The sequence below is a fragment of the Ambystoma mexicanum genome, chromosome 1q, assembly GCF_040938575.1.
Source record: "Ambystoma mexicanum isolate Mex_15411 chromosome 1q, UKY_AmexF1_1, whole genome shotgun sequence".
In the NCBI taxonomy this organism is placed as follows: Eukaryota; Metazoa; Chordata; class Amphibia; order Caudata; family Ambystomatidae; genus Ambystoma; species Ambystoma mexicanum.
In genome coordinates, this window is record NC_090922.1 from 1,018,746,630 (window position 1) to 1,018,769,189 (window position 22,560).

The 22,560-nt window shown below is 43.9% G+C and overlaps 1 protein-coding gene across 1 annotated transcript in view; it reads left to right on the forward strand.

The window, feature by feature from the left end:
- The window catches only part of COL24A1 (collagen type XXIV alpha 1 chain), a 910,546-nt gene that overhangs the window by 372,559 nt on the left and 515,427 nt on the right, over positions 1–22,560 (forward strand). Inside the window, exon 8 of the mRNA XM_069641689.1 lies at positions 2,586–2,630. Coding sequence (XP_069497790.1) covers positions 2,586–2,630 — 45 coding nt within the window. The remainder of the gene's footprint in view (positions 1–2,585; positions 2,631–22,560) is intronic.

Consider the following 22,560-nt stretch of genomic DNA (forward strand, 5'->3'; position numbering starts at 1 on the left):
GTTGATGTGGTCGAATTTGCAGAGCCCTTTAATGAGTCTTGTTGCAATATGCAAGACACATTTCATGGGTGCCAGGGTATTTGCCGGAAGCTCCTCCAAAAGGACATTGCCACCATCCAGATGAGAGACGACCAAGACTTTGACAACGGATTTGAAGTTGTTTTCTGGCATGAAGGGCTTGATTTTCCAGAAGAGAGAAAGTTGGTACTAGCCTGTGTGTCATCCTTGCTATGTGCTGTTTGAACTTGATTTGTCTGTCGATGTTGAACACAAGGGACTTGTTACAGGGGGTAGCCGGGGTGGGAATCCCTTGAGGTGCTTAGCAGAGAGCCAGGTCCGGCGGTGTTGTTGGTCAGCAGTAGGAATTCAGTCTTGGTGGGGTTAAGCTTCAGGTAAGCACTGGGTATCCAGGAATGGATCAATGTGAGGCAGGCCTTGAGCCTGTGGACTTATTTGATAGAGGTTATCTTGAGGTAGATATGCGTGTCATCTGCATATTGGTGAATGTGGATGTTGTGTGGAGAGACGAGAGCTCCGAGTAGGTCCATGTAAAGATTGAAGATTACGGAGAACAAGATGAATCCTTGTGGGACTCCACAGGTGATGGGTAGAATTGGTGATCTGGAAGACGCTGTTTGTAAAAACTGTTGGTGGTTCGCAAGGTAGGATTTGAACCAGCTGAGGACAATCTAGCTCTGATGTAGATTGCGAGTGAGTGTCTGGTCGTCTACTATGTGAAATGCTGCTGAGAGGTCAAGGAGAACTAGGAGGCAAGGATGACCATCATCAAGGATTTTAAGGGCATTGTTGATCAACTTGATGGTAGCCATTTCTGTGCTGCATCTCAGTCTAAAGCCAGATTGTTAGGACTGAAGTTGTGTGGCTACTGCTTTCTCAAGGATCTCGCCCAGAAAGGGAAGATTTGTAATGGGGCGGTTGCTGAGATCGTGAGGGTCCAGTGTTGGTTTCTTAAAATGCAGGAGGATTTCTCCGGTCTTGAGGGTCTAGGGGAAGGTTCCTTACGTTGGGGAGCTGTTGATGATTGTCAAGTAAGGAAAGAATGCTTTAGTCAGAAGGGTCTTGAGTAAGGAGGCAGGGAAGATATCATTCACTTAAGATGTGGCCTTGAGGGATGCGAAAGTGGCAGTGAGGCCTATAGTTAGTGTTTTGAAAGTTGTCCAGGTAGTTATGGTTTTTGCGAGATGGGATGTGTAGCATGCTGTCAGTTGTGGCGTTGGTGTCTATGCATTGGTCGGATGAAGTTGATCTTGTTGACACATAGAGGGCAGAGCTGGAAGGGTGATAAAAGACCGGGCATTTGTGTTTATTTGAGCAGTGTGATTTGTGGGGGTGGTGGTAGATTATGACAGGAGGGAATCAAAAGGCTCATGAGGGAGGAGGGGGCATGAGATCGGAGAGAGGAGGGTTGTTGAATGGCATAATGGCAAGTTTTTCTGTGTATGATCCCTTTATATCTGCATTCTATCCCTGCACTGCTTGTCTGACTGCAGCCATGAGCATAGAATACCACACCACATCGCAGATATTACTGTGACACCCCTCGCTCCGAGTTACATACCAGCTGCTGATATGGCCCCAGCATTGGCGTAGCACAAAATCTGCCCTCACCCTGCTGAGAGTGCCCCCCCTACTGGGCAAGGACAAAGGCCCCCCAGACCGCGGGGGCTGCAAGGTCGCCTGTTACGCCAGTGGGCCCCAGACATCCTTCGAAGGGGTGGGGTGAAGGTCATTAGTACTGTGATGCGGAAGAACATGAGCATGAGTAATGCAGGTTACAGGTACTTAATCCCCACATAAACTGAAGTTATTGGGCAAAAACAGGGAGGGTCGTTCCCGTCTTGGGCTTCCAAGTAAGATAATCGACAATACCAGATTGTACAGTCTGAACTGATAAGGTATTCCATGAATTCTGTGTAATAAATATGCCCATCGATTTAAACCCTCGAAAGGTTTTGATTTCATTTCGTTGAATCGCAGGCGTTAATTGACGGTTAATGCACGGATGAAGTGTTATCGGCCTGCAAAAGCCCTCCCCTGGGCCTGTATCAGGGTAATGCTGTCACAGCTTGATTTGTAATCTAGAGAAAAGAGGAAGTGTTCCATTTTGCGCAGGCAGCTTTCTTTCCTAGAGAGCTACTTGCTGCTTGCTCCCTGCTGACCCCATGGGGACGCCTCTCACATTTGCAGTGCTGCGCAGAGGGAAACGCTCAGTCAGTACTTGGAACAAAAGCCCGGGCTGGACTACATCCAGCGTTGCAGGGACGTAATTATAAACATCTTGTTGCTGAAGGCGCTCTGTCTGTGTGCAGCCTGAGCTAACAAGAGCTAACTTCGGGTAACAGACACATCTTGAATTCAGCTTTGCCAGGAGCGTCTGCTTTCGTTATAAACTTTAGTCACTGAAAGGAACTCAAGCAGATATTTTCTTTTTTTATATTTAGTTTATTTTGAGGGTTGAGAGGAGGGTTGAAAACTATAAATGTCTTCTGGGTGCAATGCGGGGTATTGTGTGTGCTTATCCGAGGTAACGCCTGACAACATCTGTTCATCTTTCTTACCTACAGGGTCCCAAAGGATATCCGGGGCCACGAGGTCTGCTGGGGGAGAAGGTGAGTGAACGCAGGCGAATGCGCGCGCAGCGGCCTGCGCTGAACAGGCCGCATGTCTTGTTTGCGAAAGATACTTAAAGTAATCTGTTCAAAGGACCCCTAATTGTCAGCGCTAAGACCTTTTTGGAACACCGTAACTGTAGTGTTTTTATAAACCAGTCGTCGCAGCCATTGTTGCCGGGTAAATTCAATCGCACGCCACATTTCACGTTCAACAGAGGATGCGGGCGATTTCCTACACGGAAAATGGCATGTTCAAACAGATGTTTATTATTATTACTGTGTTTGCCATGACAACACGCGAGAAACGGAGCTGTCATGTTGCACTATTTCTGAACACCTTTGTGGTGACAGGCTGCGCGCGCTTTCTCTGGACACAGGTGGGGAGGCGGCGTGTTCACCGCTGAGAGGCGGGGGTGCCCGCGCGCTGCCAGACTGCAAGAGCTAGGCATGTGCTATACAACAGGGTAGATGCGTCACTCTACCATTTTACAAAGTGGAGGCACTGGGACAAGGAAAGAGAAAATAAGGTTGTTCAAGAATGTTAATAGTGCTTTTGGTACAACATTTTGAAAATAAAGTTTTGTGGCACAATAATTAAACGACAATATGATCAAACTACCTCATTGAAATTTAATAAGAACAATATCATTCATGGTTTATGCAACTGGAAATCAAGTATGCTCTCATGAGAAATCATATGTCATGTGGGGTGCCTATGTCTTGGGCTTATCCCGTTAATGTCAAGGTTGTGTGATTGTGGGCATTTTATGCATGACATTGGAGGAGTGCACAATCCAGTACTGTTCCAGGAATCGAACTGTTGAAAAACGCTTAATCAGTTAGAGTACACAGCCACTCTGGGCGTATCTAGATTCCTGGAAAGACCACATGCACGGAATCTTTTCTGGCGTGCAACAGAAGGAGTCTGTGAACTCCCCCGGTGGTAACCCAAGACTTGAGAGCAATACTGTCTGCAGAGCTATGCCGGATTACTTGTCTGACCACAACCACCACAACATTATTTCCTACTCACATACCACTCTCCACAGTGTGACTGAAAATGTCAACAGAGCTGCTAAATTGCAATGGAACGAGCTTCGATCAATGTATGAACTGAATGGAACCAACTCAACTTTCTTAGCATTCCTTCTAACTCCTCTGTAGTCCAGCATGTAACGAAGCTATGCAGTAATCAACTGTGGTGAGTCACAGTGGGTGGATACTGTAGTTCCTCTGTTTCCCACTGGTCTTCTAAGAGCAGGGGAAAGTAGCGAAAGCCCAACCCCCCGGCCCCCCATTCATTATCACCTCTTATTTCAGTGCTCTGAGACCCATGCATGTCTAGCACTATATAAGAAATAGATATTATTAGAGAGGTGGGATAGGGTGGCAAGTTGGCATATATTTATTTTCTTCTTGGAGTCGCATGGGAGTTTCTTTGTGATGTATATCCTTCCCTCATGCCTACACTATATACCCACTGCAATGCCGGGCTAGGGGGAGAGCACAGGGGTGGAAAGGACATCTGAGGAGGGTACATATAACATAACATTACAGATGAGTATGTAGGAGCACTGGACTATTTTCCACAGAGAACTCGAGCTTTGCTCTTGTCTATCAGATGTCACTCGAAACACCGCAGTGGAAAATACCCCAATAGTGGATAGCGACCCATCTATAAATCTGTATATTATTTCTAACAGGCAATAGGTAAGAAATTGCATTGTTAGAAAACTTTTATCATGTGTTCTTATGGTACCACAATTGGGCCTTCTTCCTCTTAACATGTCTCATTGATTCAGTCATAGATTAGTGATTGAGTCGTTGCTGCAGTATCACAAAGAAGTTTGGTGATTTTGTATAGCGCTTTTCCCACTCTTTTGGATGTTTGGTGCCAATGTTGCCAGATTTAATCCCAGTCAAATTGACACCATCGGAAGGATTATGGGTCAAGTCAAGCATTTTATCTGCAGGTTGAGCACAGATCACATCTGCAAGTATTATAGAAAGGGAGGGCTATGATGGGTGAATGTAGGAATCAGAAAAGGACTACTTTGTATCTATTCCTTGCGGGGAAGTGGCATCTTTTAAGTCTGTACAGCAAGACAAACAGATAATACACCTACCCAATAGTCAGACTTCATAAAACTAGAGTCCTGATGCTGAGACTCTATTGGGAAAGGTAAGACATTGGAAGGCCTATTTAAAATGTTAATGTTGGAGAAACAGGACTTCACTGTAGGGCAGTGTATTAAAAAAAAACGCCTTTTAGATCATTTATTAAAGCCCTGATCAGAAATCTGAAATACGCAATTTGTGTTCAATATGAAGGCGTGCACACACCGATGTTTGTCAACAAACCCCTAAAGAATGTCCAGCAATCATATCAGTAAGGGATGGAAACATTTAGGGTATATATTACACAGATTCATAAGATATAAAGAAAACAATGTGCACGGATGTGCTTTTATATTGAAGATTATGTACTTGCATGCAAGGTACAATAGGGATTGAGATCTTTGTCAAGCACCTACTGGAAAATAGGTATAGATATCCAACTATGGTAAAAGGAAATATTCAGCATTTAAGTTCTCCCTTAATGTAAATGTGTTTTGCGTATAATGTTTTGCAGGGATTAGGCTTATTGTAAACCTCATTAAGGATTGATTCTATTAATTGCTTCATCATTTTGAATAATCGTTTTTTGTACTGTAGATGAAATTGTATGTACTTGGTGATATAAATCTGAAATGAAATTGGTTGCTATTTAATTTCTTTAAACATGGTTTTGTATATATCATATTTTTGTAATTTGAATTGATGCATGAGTATATCATAGATTGTTTTACTAACTGATGAAGATAACTAAGATTTCTATGCCAACGCTGTGACTTACCTTTTAAAAAAGAATGTAAATCACTCCCTTAAAGTTGCTGTATTTTTTTAGAGTAACCCAACTAGTGGAAGATTGATATTAAATAATAACTTCAGTGAACCCTAGTTTTTTAGACTCTAAATCTTGTAGTGCATTTTGTAATGCCTGTTTACCATTTCCAAAATTAAGCAAGATATATAAATGAAAACCTGTACATAAACACTTGCAATGATTTAGTGTTGCTAAGCAGGTGACTGATAGGAGTCAGGGCTCAGAAATGACTACTGCTCACCGTGCACCTCCTTCGGCTGCTGGCGTACACATGGTCAGATTAGGGATAAAAGAACGGAAGTCATGAAACATATATGTATGTGATTCTCTTAGTGAATCTGGGCTCTATATCTGTGTGGACTGACCACCAGATTGTCATGCCCCATTATGCAATATGTTTGCATATCCTAAAGCAGTAATCACGCAGCAGTCTGTGCATATACAGTATAATTTGATGGTTTATATTCCCTTTGTGTGTAGTTAATACAATCAGAACAAACAAATCTGTGAGATTAGGACTAAATGCATAATTAAGGGGCTATGCAGTGTGGAGGACCAACGAATACACTCGACCCGAGAAATCTTTAACATTCAATTATTTATAAAAAAAACAGGAGGTTGTTTGAAATGAATGGATCTTGGGACCAGAGCATACATACAATGGCATAGGGAGTCCCCTTTGGGATTGTCTAACACCACAGTGCCAGGGTGGGTCAAAAAATAAAGTGCCATTGATCTTCCTATAATGGGCATACTGGTATCCCTTAGGTTCTCTAAACAGAACCTAGAATCAGGGATATAGCGCCTAGCCACCTCTTGGCTGAGCCGAGTCCCCGGGATATAGTTGATGTCCCTCCTTTGCCGCAGGTCCTCTCTACATGTATATAGCCCCTAGACACTTCTTGGGTACACACACAGTCTCCGCCGGGATGTAGCACCCATCCACCTCTTTGCCTCAATTCCTAATTACTAGGATATAGTACCCAGCTATATTTAATCCACATTCACATGTATGCCAGTGCTTAGTACATTGCTCCCAGCTGGATTTCTAATTCTAATGCCTCAATGTACAATGAGCACACACTAAGGCATCCGTCACCCCTCTCGCCCTTCTCGCACATGAGGAATACAGTGCCCTTCCCACTGTAAAGGTTACCTTGCTCTTTCTCTTCAAGCTGAGGGATAGTATTCTGTTCTTACCCTTACGAAATAAAGAGTAATTTTCGTGATAAAGTGATATGGTGCCTTTCACACTGACAGGCAGTTCAGTGGTCGAAGCAGGACAAAGGCCCACCACACAAGGCCTTTCCTCTTTTAAAGGTAGGGGGCTAGTTTGCCATGTGACTCAGGCTTTCGAGTATATGATACTTTCTGAGTCTTAGCACATCCTCCAGGGTCTCCACCTCACTGCCGCCTCTGCTGCTGCTCCTTATGCCAACTCTGCTCCAACTGGTCTTCTCCTGGTTTGACAGATCTCCCTCTTCTCCTTTGTCAGCCTTTTATAGGTGCTGCATATTCGCCCTCCTCCTTTCCTTTAATTGTATAGGTTATCATTCATTGTGAGGGGTCTTTGACATGGCTGGATCCTTTATGTTTTCAGGATTGTTGAATTTCTACACTATGGATGTCCAACCTCCTGTTTGCTGATGTGTTTGACTTGAGTATCTTGCCTTCTTCCTCTATGCTCTTCTTCCTACTGGGTATGAGTTTCTGGGTTTCAGCCACAGCACTATTTCAAAACGAGGATTGAGCCACCATAGGCAGGGTTGGTGCTGGGACCTTAGCACACTTGGATTCCAGCACTAGATGATCACCAAGATTTTATGAATTGCCACCATTGCCAAAGTCCAGATCTGCGTATAGGAAGTTGAGACAGGCTAGTGCCCAGACAGCATCGGAGTGTGTGTTCCCCAGGATAGAAAATACATTGCTGAATCAGGGCAGGACTCTGAAGAGGAAAGGTGTCTCTGGAGCTCTCATGCTGTACAACCTCCAGTAAACTGGTGGCTTGGCTAGCTAATTCTAGTAGACCAGTGTCCCTGCACTGAAAAGTTTCTTCTCGGTTTTGAGATGTGGTAGATGTCTGGAACCATTACAACAGCCAGCCCCTCACCCACTTGGTTTATGTCTGCAGCAGTTTAAAATGCAAAGTGGTGAGGAGGCAAGGTTGGATGGAAGCTTGCATCATGGGGCAGTGGGCCTCTGTGTAACTCATGCATTTCCAGAATTTTTAGGACAAACAAGAAGATGTGAATTTAATTATTTGCCTCTCAAGTCATTCTATATTTTCACAGGTCATCTGAGAAGCCAATAAGGCACTGTTTCACCTCCACCTACTCAAAAAATCTTCCCTCTGTAAAACATGCTCACCGTGTGATATGATATGATATGGCATTTGTAACGCGCCTATACACAAGTGTTTCAAGGCGTGACGAGGCAAGGAAGGGGGAAACGGAGGGAGGACAGAGACAACAATCTTACTAGGTCAAGTGAAATTGAGATTACACAAGTGCAGGGGGGAGTGGGGTAAAAGTGCCAGGGGAAAGTGGAGGGGGCAATGCTGTACTTTGGATCAAAACAACAAAAAGTGTGGCCAGCAGGTGGCAGGTGCAACAGTAAGTGCAGACAGCAGGTGTCCAAAAGTGCAGGTAGGGGGACTGTAGGGTTACAGATACAGACCCAAGTGCAAGGGTTGCCGGGAGGCAGTGCGTTTGTGCAACTGGGCAATAGGGACTTGGGCCTGAAATAAGAGGGTAGCCAGGTGACTAGTGCAGTATCAGACAGGAGATCAGCAGGGGAGAGGAAAGTGAAGGCAGAAGCAAAGAGGAAGGTCTTGAGGTGCTTCCAGAACTGGAGATGGTTCTACTCGAATTTCAGAGAGGCAGGGAGGCTGTTCCAGAGGGAGGCCCCACTGAAGAAAGAGATCTACCACCAACTTGTTGCTTGCAGAAGCGACTAACCTTGCCCCAGTAGGCCTTGTGGACAATGCAGAGGAACTTAATCCTTGCAGCCACTGGGAAACCAATGCAGAGATTTCAGTGCTGGAGAGATATGATCCCTCAACTTGAGGCCAAGGACAAGTCTCAGTCCTGTTCTGAATGAGTTGCAGAGGGCGGAGAGTAGAAGCAGGCAGATTTAGGAAGAGGCTGTTGCAGTAGTCCAGGCTAGAGACAACCAGAGCTCTAGACACAGTGAGCTTCTGGGGGAAGGAGAGGAAAGGAAGAATACCTCTGAGGAGGTGCAGTTGGTAGTTTGACTTCTTAAAGACATCAGAGATGTGACAAGAAAAGGAGAGTGTGGAGTCGAAGATGAACCTGAGGTTTTTAGCCTCACAGGTGGGAGCAGGAAGAGGGCCAAGGAAAGCCGGCCAGAGAGTGACAGGAAAGGAGGGTTCAGGTATGCCGATGAGGAGAATCTCTGTTTTACTGGCATTAAGGCAGAGCTTGTTGGCGGCACACCACTCCTGGATAGCAGACTGACAGTCAGAGATGAGAGAAGAAGAGGTGGCAGAGGGGAGCCTGAAAACGAGCTGAGTGTCATCCACATAGCACTGAAAGTTGGAGCAGAGAGCGACAATGCGGTAGGTAAGAGGTTCCAGATATTGGTTGAACAGCCAGGGAGAGAGGCTAGACCCCTGGGGAACACCACAGGTAGAAAATGAGATAGAGGAAAGGAAGGACTCAAGTTGGACCTGGGAGGGTCGATCAGAGAGGAACGAGGTCAACCAAGCCAGGGCCTGAGTGATGATAGCCAGGTCATCACAGAGACGATTGAGTAGGATGGCCTGGTTTACGTTGTCAAAGGCAGAATAGAGATCAAGTAAAATGATGACAGAGAGGAGATTAGAATCAAAGTTAGAGAGCAGGTCTTTACGGTGTGGTAGTAACAGAGGCCATGGGTAGCACTATGTATGATGGACTACTCAGAAAGTCAATGTTTCAACTAAAACTGGCCCAGAACAAAGCTGTCAGACTGACACTAGGCCTTGCATTAAGAGATTAGATAACCCCATGGACTACAGAATATCCTTAATTCCTCTGAATAACAGCTCATGCTTAATCAGATATGGCCCGAATAAGGAGGACCTTGAAACATTCCAATTTCTAATACTTCTTAAAAAAAACTAAATATGGAAGCTGAACATTTTCATCAGTGGGGTTAAACCTCTGGAATAAATGCAGTCAAGTGAATTCAGCCAACGCAAGTGATTATTTCATAGTAGGAATACATTTCTGGGATCAATCCCAACTGTAACCAACAATGCTTTTCGTATAAACGAGAAGACGCTAACCAAACTGATATCTATATAATTACAAAAGGAAATAAGTTTGGAATAATGGCCCTAATTTGAGAAAGGCTTTGAGAGCTGAAACACGTGTTATCAACAAGGGCACATTTTTTGAATAAAGTTGAATGTTTTTTTGATCAATGTGGCGCAGAAGTCCTGGAGTTTTTTTCATATCTCAATTAATCACATCATGGGTTAGGCTTTATACTATTGAACTCCAACCATATGCGACAACTTTGTACATTTACTCAGTTGATCCAACAGTAGTATTTGTTTTAACGGAATTTATCAATTGGACGCCATAAATTGAGTGAATCTGGATGATACATGAGTCACCCATAAGACCAGCTGTGAAAAAAGCCAATTCTCTTTTCTGGAATAAATAGCCTGTTCATATTTGCACCAAATAAATACACCACAAATTCATTAAAGCCCTGAAAACCAAACTATTAGAACAAGTTTTCAGTTCATAAGAAAGACATTCTGCATGTCTGCAACTATAGCCAAACTGAGTCTCCTCTTCGTATAGCTCCTACATAACCTAGAATGTAAATTATAGGTATTGTGAAGCATTAAAATTCCCTTCTCTGTTACTTCTCCCAGCCACGCTGCAGTCAGCCTAAATTTCTCTCTGAAAGAGTTCACCCGGAGAACCAAGAGAGAAGGGCAACGACTCTGAGACCTCCAAAACAGGGGGATCAGAACATGCAGTCCCTTTTCTGTTTCCCTTGCAGTCATCTACTTTGAAGCTCATTTCCCATCCCCAGGTTTGGGCCCAGTTTCTAATAGCATTGAACACCTCGGTCTGGGACGGAAGTCGGAGGTAATGGCCCTTCGTCTTCGCCAAGGCCCTGGCTGACGGGTCATTACCACTGAGGTCCGCTCCAGAACTCATTGGTTCTATTCTTACAAATTAAAGAAGATGAAGGTGTGGTCATCCAACCACATGTTCTTTAAAGCTAGTAATATTTGCAAGTTAGACATACTTATGGTGCTGAAGAAAATCGTCCCGGAGGCTTTCAGTTCCTTTTCTACAATCACCAGAGTGGGGCTTATTAATGTAGCTATTCGTTTCTAGTATCTTTCCCACCAAATCCTTTTTATTTGTATTGTTTTTGCTTGGAATGTGGGTCCTGCAGATCCGGTTTGCACAGTGTCTTGCGTTTAACGTTTGGTTATCAATTCCCGCAATATCTGTAATCATGATGTTTTTTATGTGTGTTTTCGCAAAGCGGTTCTTGCATTGTACACATGTGTTCAACAGCATTGTCTAATTGTTTTTGATTAAAAAAATAAAATCGTTTAATATCCATTTTAAAAGCATGTGCAGTTATTAATACCGTTAGACCTAGTTTTGGGCAAGCTATCAAAAAAGGCTCAATGTGTTTTATATAAGAGGAATGTTTTAATTCAAAGCTTCAGTTATTTTATAAATCGTTTCCATCCTGTCTGTTCTCCATGAAATGTCCAAATATACGAAAAAAACATCTTCAAGTAGCAACAGCGCACAAGGTTGTTCCAACACCACATGTGTGTGCGATTTATGCCATTCATATCCCACATAGCATGACAATTTACCAGGCGGGAAGATTCCAGGACAAACATATGATTTTCAAGAGCTCCATCTGTTTTCAGGGGTTCAGGTTATGATGAGAATTTCATTTTTTTGGAAAAAGTTGATATTTTGAAACTTATTTATTTAATGGTCTCATGTGATTGTGGTTTACATTATGAGGTCTGGAGTGATGTGCTAAGCAATGTGATTTACATCTCTATAGCTTACGATTAAAACATTTAAATGAACTGTCTTCTACTGATCTGAGTAAAGTGAAGCTCCCAATTCATCTTTAATATTATACATTAAGATTTGGACATCACTGCACGGATGATCAAGTTCCCTTTTTGTGAGAAACATACAGTAAATTATACAGAAAAATAAGTCTTGTTTCTTTTATAAAAAAAAAAAAAGAAAAACACATAGGTCCATACGTGGTGCAAATAAAAATTGTGGCGCAAATGAAAAAAATGCACAGGAAGTACTTTGGGAAGGTTTCCTGTCAGGTCCTCCGAGTAGCTTTCATTGGTTAACAGCCTACAATACCGCCCAAGTTTTTCATACAAAAATTGGTATCTGTCTTCCCTTATGAGATTACTGTTCCGACGTCAGAGTTGAGTGGACTGCACCTCATGTTGTGATAGTGTGCGGTACAAACGTCCTTTAACATAATATGTCCCATTAGTACAGAAACACTTGTGCAGAGGAGCGTTATAAATGACTTCTCATATCATATCATTACCCTCCCAGTATCCAGCACCCATTACACTCTGACTGTAACGGGTGGGCGATTCTGGCATGATACAGCTGGATCTATCGCAGGACGCCGAGTCACCAATTAGTGCACTGTGCTAGAATAGAACACACATTCTGTGTATTCAAATACATTTTCAGTCAAAAGGATTGTAGCTTTGAAACTTTACAACAAGCTTAATAAGAATATTCTGAAATACTGCAACAATGGCACAGAAAAATAATCTACATTGGTGTTTTTTTTTTAAATGTGCCCAATCTCAATTGCATCTGTTCCATGGTCAACCGCAACACTGCAGTGTTCTCCCTACACTATACGTTGTTTCTCTCCTTAACAGGTACTCCAGTAGGCTCATGTCTCAAGTAATGGGTGGGTCCTACATCATATTGGTAAAAGTACATGTGTTTGGTGACTACCTTATCTTGGTGAAAACACTAGGATATATCTTCAGCAAAGAGATGTGCAGTGGTCGAAGTGTAGGAAAAGAAGTAGTGGAACTATGGTCCCTGCTGGCCTTCCCCCCCGCTCCCCACAAACCCCATCGCCACACCCACTCTGACACACAATCCAAACCCCCAAACACACCTGCTCTTTATGGGAATGTTCTGTGCAGTGCACTGAAGTGCAAGCCTCAACGCCTTCCTATACTTTTATTTTAAAACTAAACCATTCCAGAAAGGTTTCTTTTAAAAATTAAAAGTATAGGAACAGTGAAACTTAAAAATAAAAAGTATAGGAGCACTGCTCCCGACCGCTCCCGCCCACTTCGACCTTTCCCGTCGCCTCCACTGGAAGGACAGGCTTATGTGTAGCAAGCCAGTTCTAGTTCAGCTGACAAACCGGCTGGAATGGCTCTCGACAGAGTGGGTTGGGCCACGGTAAGGGCTTCGCTGTCAACCTGTATGTTCATGCCACAAATGTACCCTAAGCGTACAGATACACGTTACTATGTGCAGTTAGTACACCGAAGGGTGGCTATTACTTGTTAGTACAAAGTGGAGCGTTAGGATGTAATCGAGCGTTGACTGTGGTTGGTTGGAAGAAAGTGAATTAATATAATACAGCCTGCACGGGACAAGGCTGGGCACACCATTTCCTAATCTGACATCTGCTCCCCTACTGTGCTCTTCTCCCTATGACTTGTAAAGCTCTCTCTTGCTTCCCAAAGCCAGGTCGATGCTGAATAAATACCACAATAACAATAATAATACTAATAATAATAGGAAATAATAATACTTGAGTATCTTCCCTAGAGACAAGTTAAACAGTGTACTGGCTGGCACCAGTCCTACCCATTTTCCTCGGTCAAGAATTGAAATGTCCAAATCGGCCATGACTAAAATGGGGTTGTGCAAGTCATCGTTGCGAGTGAAGGCCTGGGCAGTGGCTTCGGTCCCCATTTGCATGTCTGTGCGAATACATGTGTGTGCACTGCTCCTCTTCCGCAAGCACAGGTCATACCTATGGAAAGTGCATGCCTATTGTTCTGTAAAGAAATCTCACACTCGCAGAAAGTGCATGATCTCTTCAATAACCTACATCACAGCCATAGAGTGTGCACTAGCCCCCGACCCCAGATATATATCGCATTCATGCCAACTGCACTACCCCTCTTTAACATATCACATGCTGCAGGTTTGCCACCCAGTACCCCAACCATCAGACGCATTGCAACTGTATCGCACCTTCACCAAGTAAACTCACACTCATGGCAACAGCACTAACACATTTCAAACAAGCCTTGGCAATGCCAACAGGTTTGGCTTTTGTGTAGGCATGGGAAAGGCTCTTGGCAGGCACTGCAATGGTGTTGAAGGTAGCAGGTCAAAATGGTGCGAGTACCTTAGCATCTAATACCAGTGCCTGGCAAATGCCTAATACTTACACAAAGGCCACAAGTGCGTGGCTGCAGGTAGACCTGGTTAAGTCATTTCTATTACACCAGTAGTGCGTTTACAACTCCAATAAAGTCATTAACTCTCAGAAGACTGCATTTGAGTCAAAGTTTTATGACAAGGCTTGATTAAAGCCAGCTCAAGTGTTCCAATGAGGAGGTGTTTTTGGCTGGGAGGGCTAGGAACTGGCTGGGAATGGACATTAGCATGGCCATGGGCAGTCAATAGGTGGGCAAATACCAAACAACACCTACACGTTTTGTGTCCTCCCTCATAAGCCATTTCTCCCTATCTGACTCTAATGCAATAGTTTCGGCTTATAGGTAGTGCTAAAGTGCCACCCAATATCCAAAACTAAAAAGCAAATGCCATATTCCTACCAGGTGCAGCCATCCTACTTCAATAAGCATCACATTCCTAGCTAATGCACAGCACCTGAAAAGAATCACAGCGACACTGAGCTCATCATTAAAATAAGCCAATGCACCTGGATTTTGGAGCCTAGCCAATTGCGCTTCCACACTAGGCTCTTCACCCTGATTCTCATAAGTCATTACACAATACATTGAAGGGCATGGGATTTAGGACCAGCTGGAGTTTCTGTGCCAGGGTGCATTGAATCTGACCCAGTCTGGCACGCATACATACGTCAGATCTACAGTGACAGACATCTTCTTAAACGTGGCATCTGTCCTTACGATGGTTATTCCTATTGATTGCACAAGAGTTTGCATCGCCTCATCCCCAAAATGGGTTCTGCAATGGATCCAATTTTACTTTTCGCAGATGATAGGCCTGAAAGCCCACTTGACAGAATACGACTACAGCCATCACAAGGGACGTAACATCAACACCTCCAAAACAAAACTGATAGTTATGGAGGCCCTGCCACCAAATGAAGCATAGGCTGATGGTTGAGGTGCATGTATTCAGGTGGTCCCTTGCTTTGAATATTTGCGCATTCTATTTTCATCTTCCGGGTCATGGACAAAAGAGTTTGAGAAAGCATGCTAGTGGTGAATGTGGGGGCTGGGTGTGTACTAGGTTTCCAGCTGCAAGTTGAGTCATCGCATCTATCTGCACTGGAGAGTGTGTCAGGCCAAGCCAAGTTAGTTGTGGGGATTGTGTACAGCACTGAGTTGTTGGGCCACGTCAATGTGTTACTCATTGGCTACAATTGAAAATGGGTTTCTCAAATCCCTTCTCCTTGTACCGTCAAGTCCCTCTTCGGTCTTGGTGATGTAAGAATTAGGGGTGTGGCCCATACAGCAAGTGTACATGTTTAGATTGCTGCTGCTTACCACAAACTCTGAGCTAGTCCTCACCTAGAGGGAGTTTGAGCGCTGTAGGAAAAAGACCCTGGTTCTCCTATATTAAAACCTTTGCGGAGAAACTGCAGATGTAATTTTTGTGGGGAAACTTTAGCATGATCCGAACAAAAGATTTTACGGAGTTACAGCACAGAATTATGTCATAGTTGGAACTGAGGTTGTGGAGTTGGCCCATATGAAACCTAGCTCCCGCTTTACTTCGCTGGCAAAACCTTTCCCTGTTTTGAGCATGATTTGGCCCAGAAGACTGGGTAAATGATGCATGGCTTTTGTTCTAAATTAAGATCTGGTGTTCTTCCACTTTTGACATTTGTTGGCAGATGATATGGCCTTCAGACTCAGGCAATCTTGTGACCAGTTGTGTGCTCCAACCATGAGTTGATTTGCTCTCTTTTTATTTTCTGTCTGCTCTAAAATGGTCTAAAGTGCAAAGGGCTCAAGCCCTAAACTAAGGAGGCTGATGTGAAACTGTTGAAGGGCATCATGGTGCTGATGAGGTAGACACTGTAATGGAAGCCCACAAGGAGACAGCGAGGGGGACTCAAGCTGTGAACAAAAAGGTCTTCAAGGCACGCCTGAAGGAGAGATGGTCAACAGTCTCACAAAGGGGCAGTGGGGTGGAGTTCCATAACTGAGCCATGGCTACAGAGAAAGAGCGACCTCCCACACAAGGACATTTGAGGCGAGAACGACGATCCGCAAGGAGGTGGAGGAGCGCAGAGAACAGGGAGGGACATATTGACCAAATTTAGCCTGCAGTTATTCGGGCCCTGTTCTATAGAAGGCCGATGGACAAGACAAAAGGGCCTTGAACCTGACCCGCTTGGCCACAAACAACCAATGCAGGGTGTTCAGAATAGGAGAGGCAGAGAAATAGCGGGCAGCAACAACGGCCGGGCTAGCAGCAGATTTTGGACAATTTGCAAATGCTGGAGAAGAAAAGCAGGTTCAACAAGAAGAAGCAAATTGCAATAACCCAAGGACCCAGATGTTAGACACAGCCAAAGGACAAAGGGAGGGTGACGGTAGAGTAGCACCTTGCAGAGAATGGGCAGTTTCTAATGAACATACTGACACACTGCACTGACCTGAGCCTGCATAGTCAATGAGGCGGAGACTTTCACACCCAAGTACTTGACAAGTAGATAAGGGGAGGGCACGGGGCCAGATTCGGCAGTCCAAAAAGCAGAAGACCACCCAGATGATTCAGGAGTGGAGCCAACTATAAGCACCTCTCTTTTTTCTCCATTGAGGCAAGGCCAATTTTTTCCCATCGAAAGATAGACAGCAGAGAGACAGGACCGACACCGCTCAGCAATGGCCGGCTGAGAAAAATCGAGCCACACTAGTGCTTTGAGTGCATAAGGAGCACCAGTCACAACTTTGTGAAGTATGCAGTGTGGAATTTGGCCGAGGCTCGCATGTGCTGAGTAGTTGAGTGACTAACGTTGCATACAAAATCAAGCTGCTGCCATTTTCAAAAGCCTGATACCCCTGTGTCTGGTGCGCATTATAAATGAATAAACAAACAAACCATAGTTCCAGAAAAGCTGCTCTTTTCAATAACAAGCCTTTTTATTGGCTAGGATTAACCAGCCCTATTGAACCTGCATATGTATCTTTCCATAGGAGAGGCGGACCTTCTATCTGTTTTTTAAATGAATATGACGATGTAAGGATGGGACCCAGCAATGAAGACCTATACCCCCTCGAATATGAAGGATTCACCTCCATTGCCAAGGCTGTAAGCCAGCAATCGCAGTAAAGGAGCTTTTCAGCCTCTTCGCGGAGCATACTGCCAAACTCGTAACGAGGCCCATGGTTGGTGCAGTTGCTCTATACGAGAATTCTCAAGTAAATAAACAAATGTAGAGGCCAAGAGCGCATTCCATTTCCACGTGTTTTATATGAGAAACAGGTTATGCAGTGCAGTGCCAGCATTTCACATCGCTAAGAGAGAGCATTTTAAACGAGCCGAAATCCCCTAAATTGTCAGATTTCCAAACGAGCCCTGAATATGGAGAGCTGCTGCCCTGAGAAGACTTTCATATGTGCTTTTACTGCCTGCTTCTCCCCTCCTGCTTGCGGACCAGAAAGCCTAAAATATCAAGCACCTGGCTTGCTGCCTTTTCTCGAGTCTCAGGCTCATGTTCGGATATGCCTGCCCAACAGGCTTCAAACACCTCTCCATGAAGGCCAGAGTGGCATATGTGTTATAGGGGGCCATGCACAGCAAGGCTTGGTTGTGCCTACATACTCCTGACTTACATTACCCTGGGCTCCATATAGAGCCCTTTCAGATTCTCCGATACGCGCACATTAAGGACCAGATTCACTTCATTAGCATGATCTTCAAGCAGGTCCCCTGGTTCACAGATGGGACTTGTGAGCAATGGGAAGGCTCTTCAAGCCATCTCTATCTGAGTACCACGCATGCATCCAACACCTACCAATGTACTGAGCACCAGCACTTACATGGGTGGAGGGGCTGGGGTCTGCCCGTCACACACATGGGTGCTGGTTGTGCATTGTCAGTGACAGGCCCTAAAAGACCTGACACTGGCAATGTAATTCTATGTTTCTTTTATATTTAGGATAGAAATACTGTTATGTCTTGCAGGACCGTCTCTATTTTGGGCATTGTGGTGCAGGCAAGGGTCAGACAAGACTGGCCGGTGGTGGTGAACCCCTGGGAGAACCGTCTCAGGGGTTCATAATCAGGGAGACCATCTCTTTGAGAAGATGTGCTCTGCTTCAATGTGCGAGTCTCTCTTCCATGATATGATATGATAAGTTATTTATAATGTGCTTAATACCCAGAGGTTTCTAATCGCGGACCTGGTGATTGAACCTATGGTGCTTGGTGTAGTCTTGCTTCCACGGCAAGCACAATGCCCCCTGAGCTTATCCCCCCGAGGCCTGTACACAACCCACAAAGGTTTCCAGATAGGCAAAGGTCCATGTGCCAAATAATTACTTGCACATGTAGTGTTAGCTTTTAGAATCGGCACACCAGGCAAATGAAGTGATTTCTTCACACTTGCACACGGAAGTTGAAGACATCTTCCATGACGCAGGAGCCGTCTTGGTGTTGAATTGTGACCGGTAGTACAGATTGCCCTCTCATGCCTCCAAGTAATAGCTATCATGCAGACCAACCCTTCGGCATGTGTCATAAAAGCTACAGAAGAAGCAGCCTTTGTCGAATCATTAACTTATTTGGTCACAATGACTCTTTTTTTCATGGTTTGGCTAGAATCATAGGGAAATATAGTCTGAAGAATTCCAATGGATTGTTATGTCCATCTCCCTGATGTGGTGCATGCAGTTCTACTAATGTTCTCATAGATTTTCGCAGCGATGAGTTTCCTTGCAGGCTTTCCATCAGTGAATCTTGCTGATGGTAAAGTACGAATCCTAAGAGCTTATTTCTATTTTTCTGTCATTACCTTTTAAATTAATATGTACTTCCTTCTACATGTTTATATAGAACTGCCATAATCCCTCCCAAACTCTTTCTTGAAAACTAAGCCTGCGGAGCCCTGTATGTTTTTCTCTCTACATCAACCTCAACATATCAGTATATTTTGTTGCAATTCGCTTCATTACTTCATGCTTGGATAATGTTTACATCTAGTTCCATAATCAGTTGGAAGCTTGCACTATAGGGTGCTCATAGTTTACCTGAGTTCCATGTATCCATATTTAGTGTATTTCCTTAATGCCTATATCTTCTTTAAATGTTTTACATTTTATTTATAAAAGTTTTTTACAGTTTACAATTCTAAAAAAAGTTTCATGAATTCTAAAAGTGTCATTGAGACACAATTGTAACTTGATATTACCTTACAAGTCAGTTTTATCACCTGGAAATTATTTTCCAAATACACATATTTCCCAGAATAGTCTCGATCATTTGCATATCCTATACACTTACTCCGAATAGCTTAGAAATATGTAGTATGCAGTATGTTAAACATCCCTAGATTTAACCATATCTCAAGCTTCAGACATGATGCCCATTGACTCCCGCTACGTGACAGAATCTCACTCGATACTCTTGTTGTCATGCATAAATGCCTGTCTAATTCTACCCCGAAATACCTTTCGGCAAATTCTCCAGACACGAACCAGCCAGACCAACCAGAGCTGTCTGCGCTCACTGCCTTAATATCCCAAGGTAAAAACTTAAAACGGCAGAGGGAACCAGCTTCCCAGGCTTGGCCTCCAAATGTTGGAACTCCCTCCCACCTACGATCAGAGCCGAACACTCATTCTGGTCATTCAGAGCTAAAGTTAAGAACTGGCTCTTTGACAGGAAAATTTAACAGGCCCGTGGCTCATCCTTGATCTCCACCGGATTGAACCTAGTCACTCTGTTTTAATGTCTTTGCCTCTTGCATAGTCGACCAACCTGTAACCAACGGCGACTACTCCTTGCACTTACTTGCCTTGATTTGCCAGCCCACTAAACCTGCAACCCTCTGTGGGCTAGCACTGCTTTCTGTATATTATGTTTGCATCTGTAACTATGTATCAAGCTCAAGCACCCAGTTACCTCAGGGTTAGGTGCGTGTTACAAATAAATAAACTAAACTAAACTAGTATGTGAACATCACTGTGTCTACTCAACTATGGAAAATATTTACACTCAGTTGTCAAAATACAGGCTTTGGCCTTTGAATGTTGTGTGACAGCTAAGAAAGCACATTTAAACAGATAACCAAGTAAATAACCAAGTAACCAAGCAACATAAAATGCTATTAGGAAAGTGGGCAAAGGACCTCCCCATTAATAACTTACCTGCTTCTCTTACCTTGAGGGATTTTCTACGCTTAACCACAACAGCATACTAGAGCATACCCAAGTATAGATATCCCTACCATGGTGCACTTCTTGCTTTCTCATTTGTTCATCATAGCCTATTTGGCGTTCTATTTGTCCACCTTTAAAACCATACACAAGCAGTTTTTGGTACCTTTTATTCGACTCACTGGATATATTATGCAGAGATGGAGCACGCATTAGCTTTCTAAGTCCCATAGACGTCCTCATCAGATGATGCATGTCCTCAATATACTCTTTAAACTGCTTAATTTTTTCTCAATATTGATCACTTATATTTGTTTTAGGACAGATTTAGCACTATTACTTAAGTGCCATACATCTCTCCTGAACTACAGCAAACTCTAACAAAAATAACGTTCTCTACACCAGAATGCACTCAAGTATTTTGTTTGTATAATACTTTTGCTAATATTGCACATTTAACAAGATTAATTAGTCTCAATGCCTTTGTCAATATATTTTAATTTACATTTTCAATGCCAAGGTGCAGTATACATAATACTACGGTGATAGGTGCCAAGTTACTACCATGTGCAGCACCAAGGCATACCCGAGCACTTTAATTGTCCCCAAATACTCCATGTTCTGAGAGTGCCCATCCAACACTGAGCATCGAAGTGTGTCCCTCAGCCAATGTAGGCTATGTTATGGAAAGTAACTGGGGCGCTTTTATTGATCACCAGCACAATCTGAGCTTCAGTTCTGGAGTCTGCGGCAGACATTCCACAGAAACGGCCTTGACCTATGTCTCGAACTTTCAGAAACGCCCATTACCTCAAGCTCTCCTCCATTTAGGCATTTTGGCCCTTTTCGACACTAGGAACCCCCTCTCTCCAACTGAATCTCTTTTATTCACCCCTTCATTTATTTTTTGGGATATGGTGCCGGTTTTGTTATACTAGCTGGTTAGGTACTTTTATGGCAGTTTATAAGATGTCATTTTTTGTTATTTTGCTTCACAATAATGTTAAGCGTCAAAAGATTTGCAGCAGGCAAAAGGTGAAAGGTAGCCCTTCACACAATACGCAAATACATATCTCACATGATTGGTGCTCGGTTTAGGAAAAGGGCCAAAATGCCTAAAGTAAACCTGCAGTGTAAGCTGGTGAGCAGACTCTACAACCCTGTTGCAGCTTAGAGCCCCGTGCTGCTCTCTATTAACAAGAAAACATACCTGCAGCCCAGGCTGAGAAGGGTAGACAAAGCGTGTTATGCAGACTAACTACGAGAAGAGTCCATCCGCAGCCCAAGTATTATCGTCTCCCACATCACTATAGCAATTCCTTGGGAAGTCCAGGGAAGGGCGTTCTAGGACCTTTCTCCTAGAGAAGCCACTGGTCAATCTACACTCGCATGTAAACATGCCTATAGATTCTCTCAGCTTTTTCTGTCTATAGATCCTGGACCTTAATTGCTGTGCATGGCCCATGGAGCAAGTAGAAGGATGTTTGCTCTTCTGTTCACTTGTGCATGTTTTGAACACACCTAGGCTCACAGTCATACCCTGGTGCTGTGGAAGGCTTAAGATCCTGAGCACCCATGAGCTTAAGACATACTCGCATCATCATTCTTTGCAGAAGGCTGCCCGTCTCTCACTGTGTACAAAAAGGCCGACATCTGGCCCTTCTCTCCCAACCTAGCTTGTTTGTTGTGCATTCACATCTGCCTTTCACACAATCTGCTGAACACAGTCTGCACCGGGAGCCCAGGGTATCTTTTCTCCCTAAGGATGGGCATGTTTTATTATACTTCGATAGCCTACTCTCAACTAATGCACCACACTGTCTCACCGTGAAATAACAACCCGTCTAGCATGACATGGCATAAAACAGCTATTAATAAAATCCTTTTTGGCATCAGTATGCAAAGTTTGTTCAATTTTGCTCAGTTAGTTTCACTACTCCACACTCTTGACTAGGCCACCCGGCCCAGGCTTTATCATAACACTTAAGGACATCTTCTCCACCTCTTTTTCCTCCTCCTGCTCTCCATTGCAGAGCTGTGGTCCACCTAACAGCACTAACCCATGATATTACAATACAATTTCCCCCCTGCGTCCCTCTCTCCGTTTGTTTGTAACATCTGTTTCCCACTTTCCCATCCTCCTAAATTCTTCTTGCCCATTTTCATCCCTCTGGCAGATTAAGGTCTCTATAGCCCTGGTGGGGGAACAGTACACCACTCCACAGACAAGTCCAGGCGCTCTGAAACTACTAAGGTGGTGATTTGCAGCAGTATAAATCCTACAACTGTGACACAATATAATTTAGCGCTCTCCAACTTCAGTATCCAGACACTGCACTTTCCTAAATTGCCTCCATCTCCTCTGA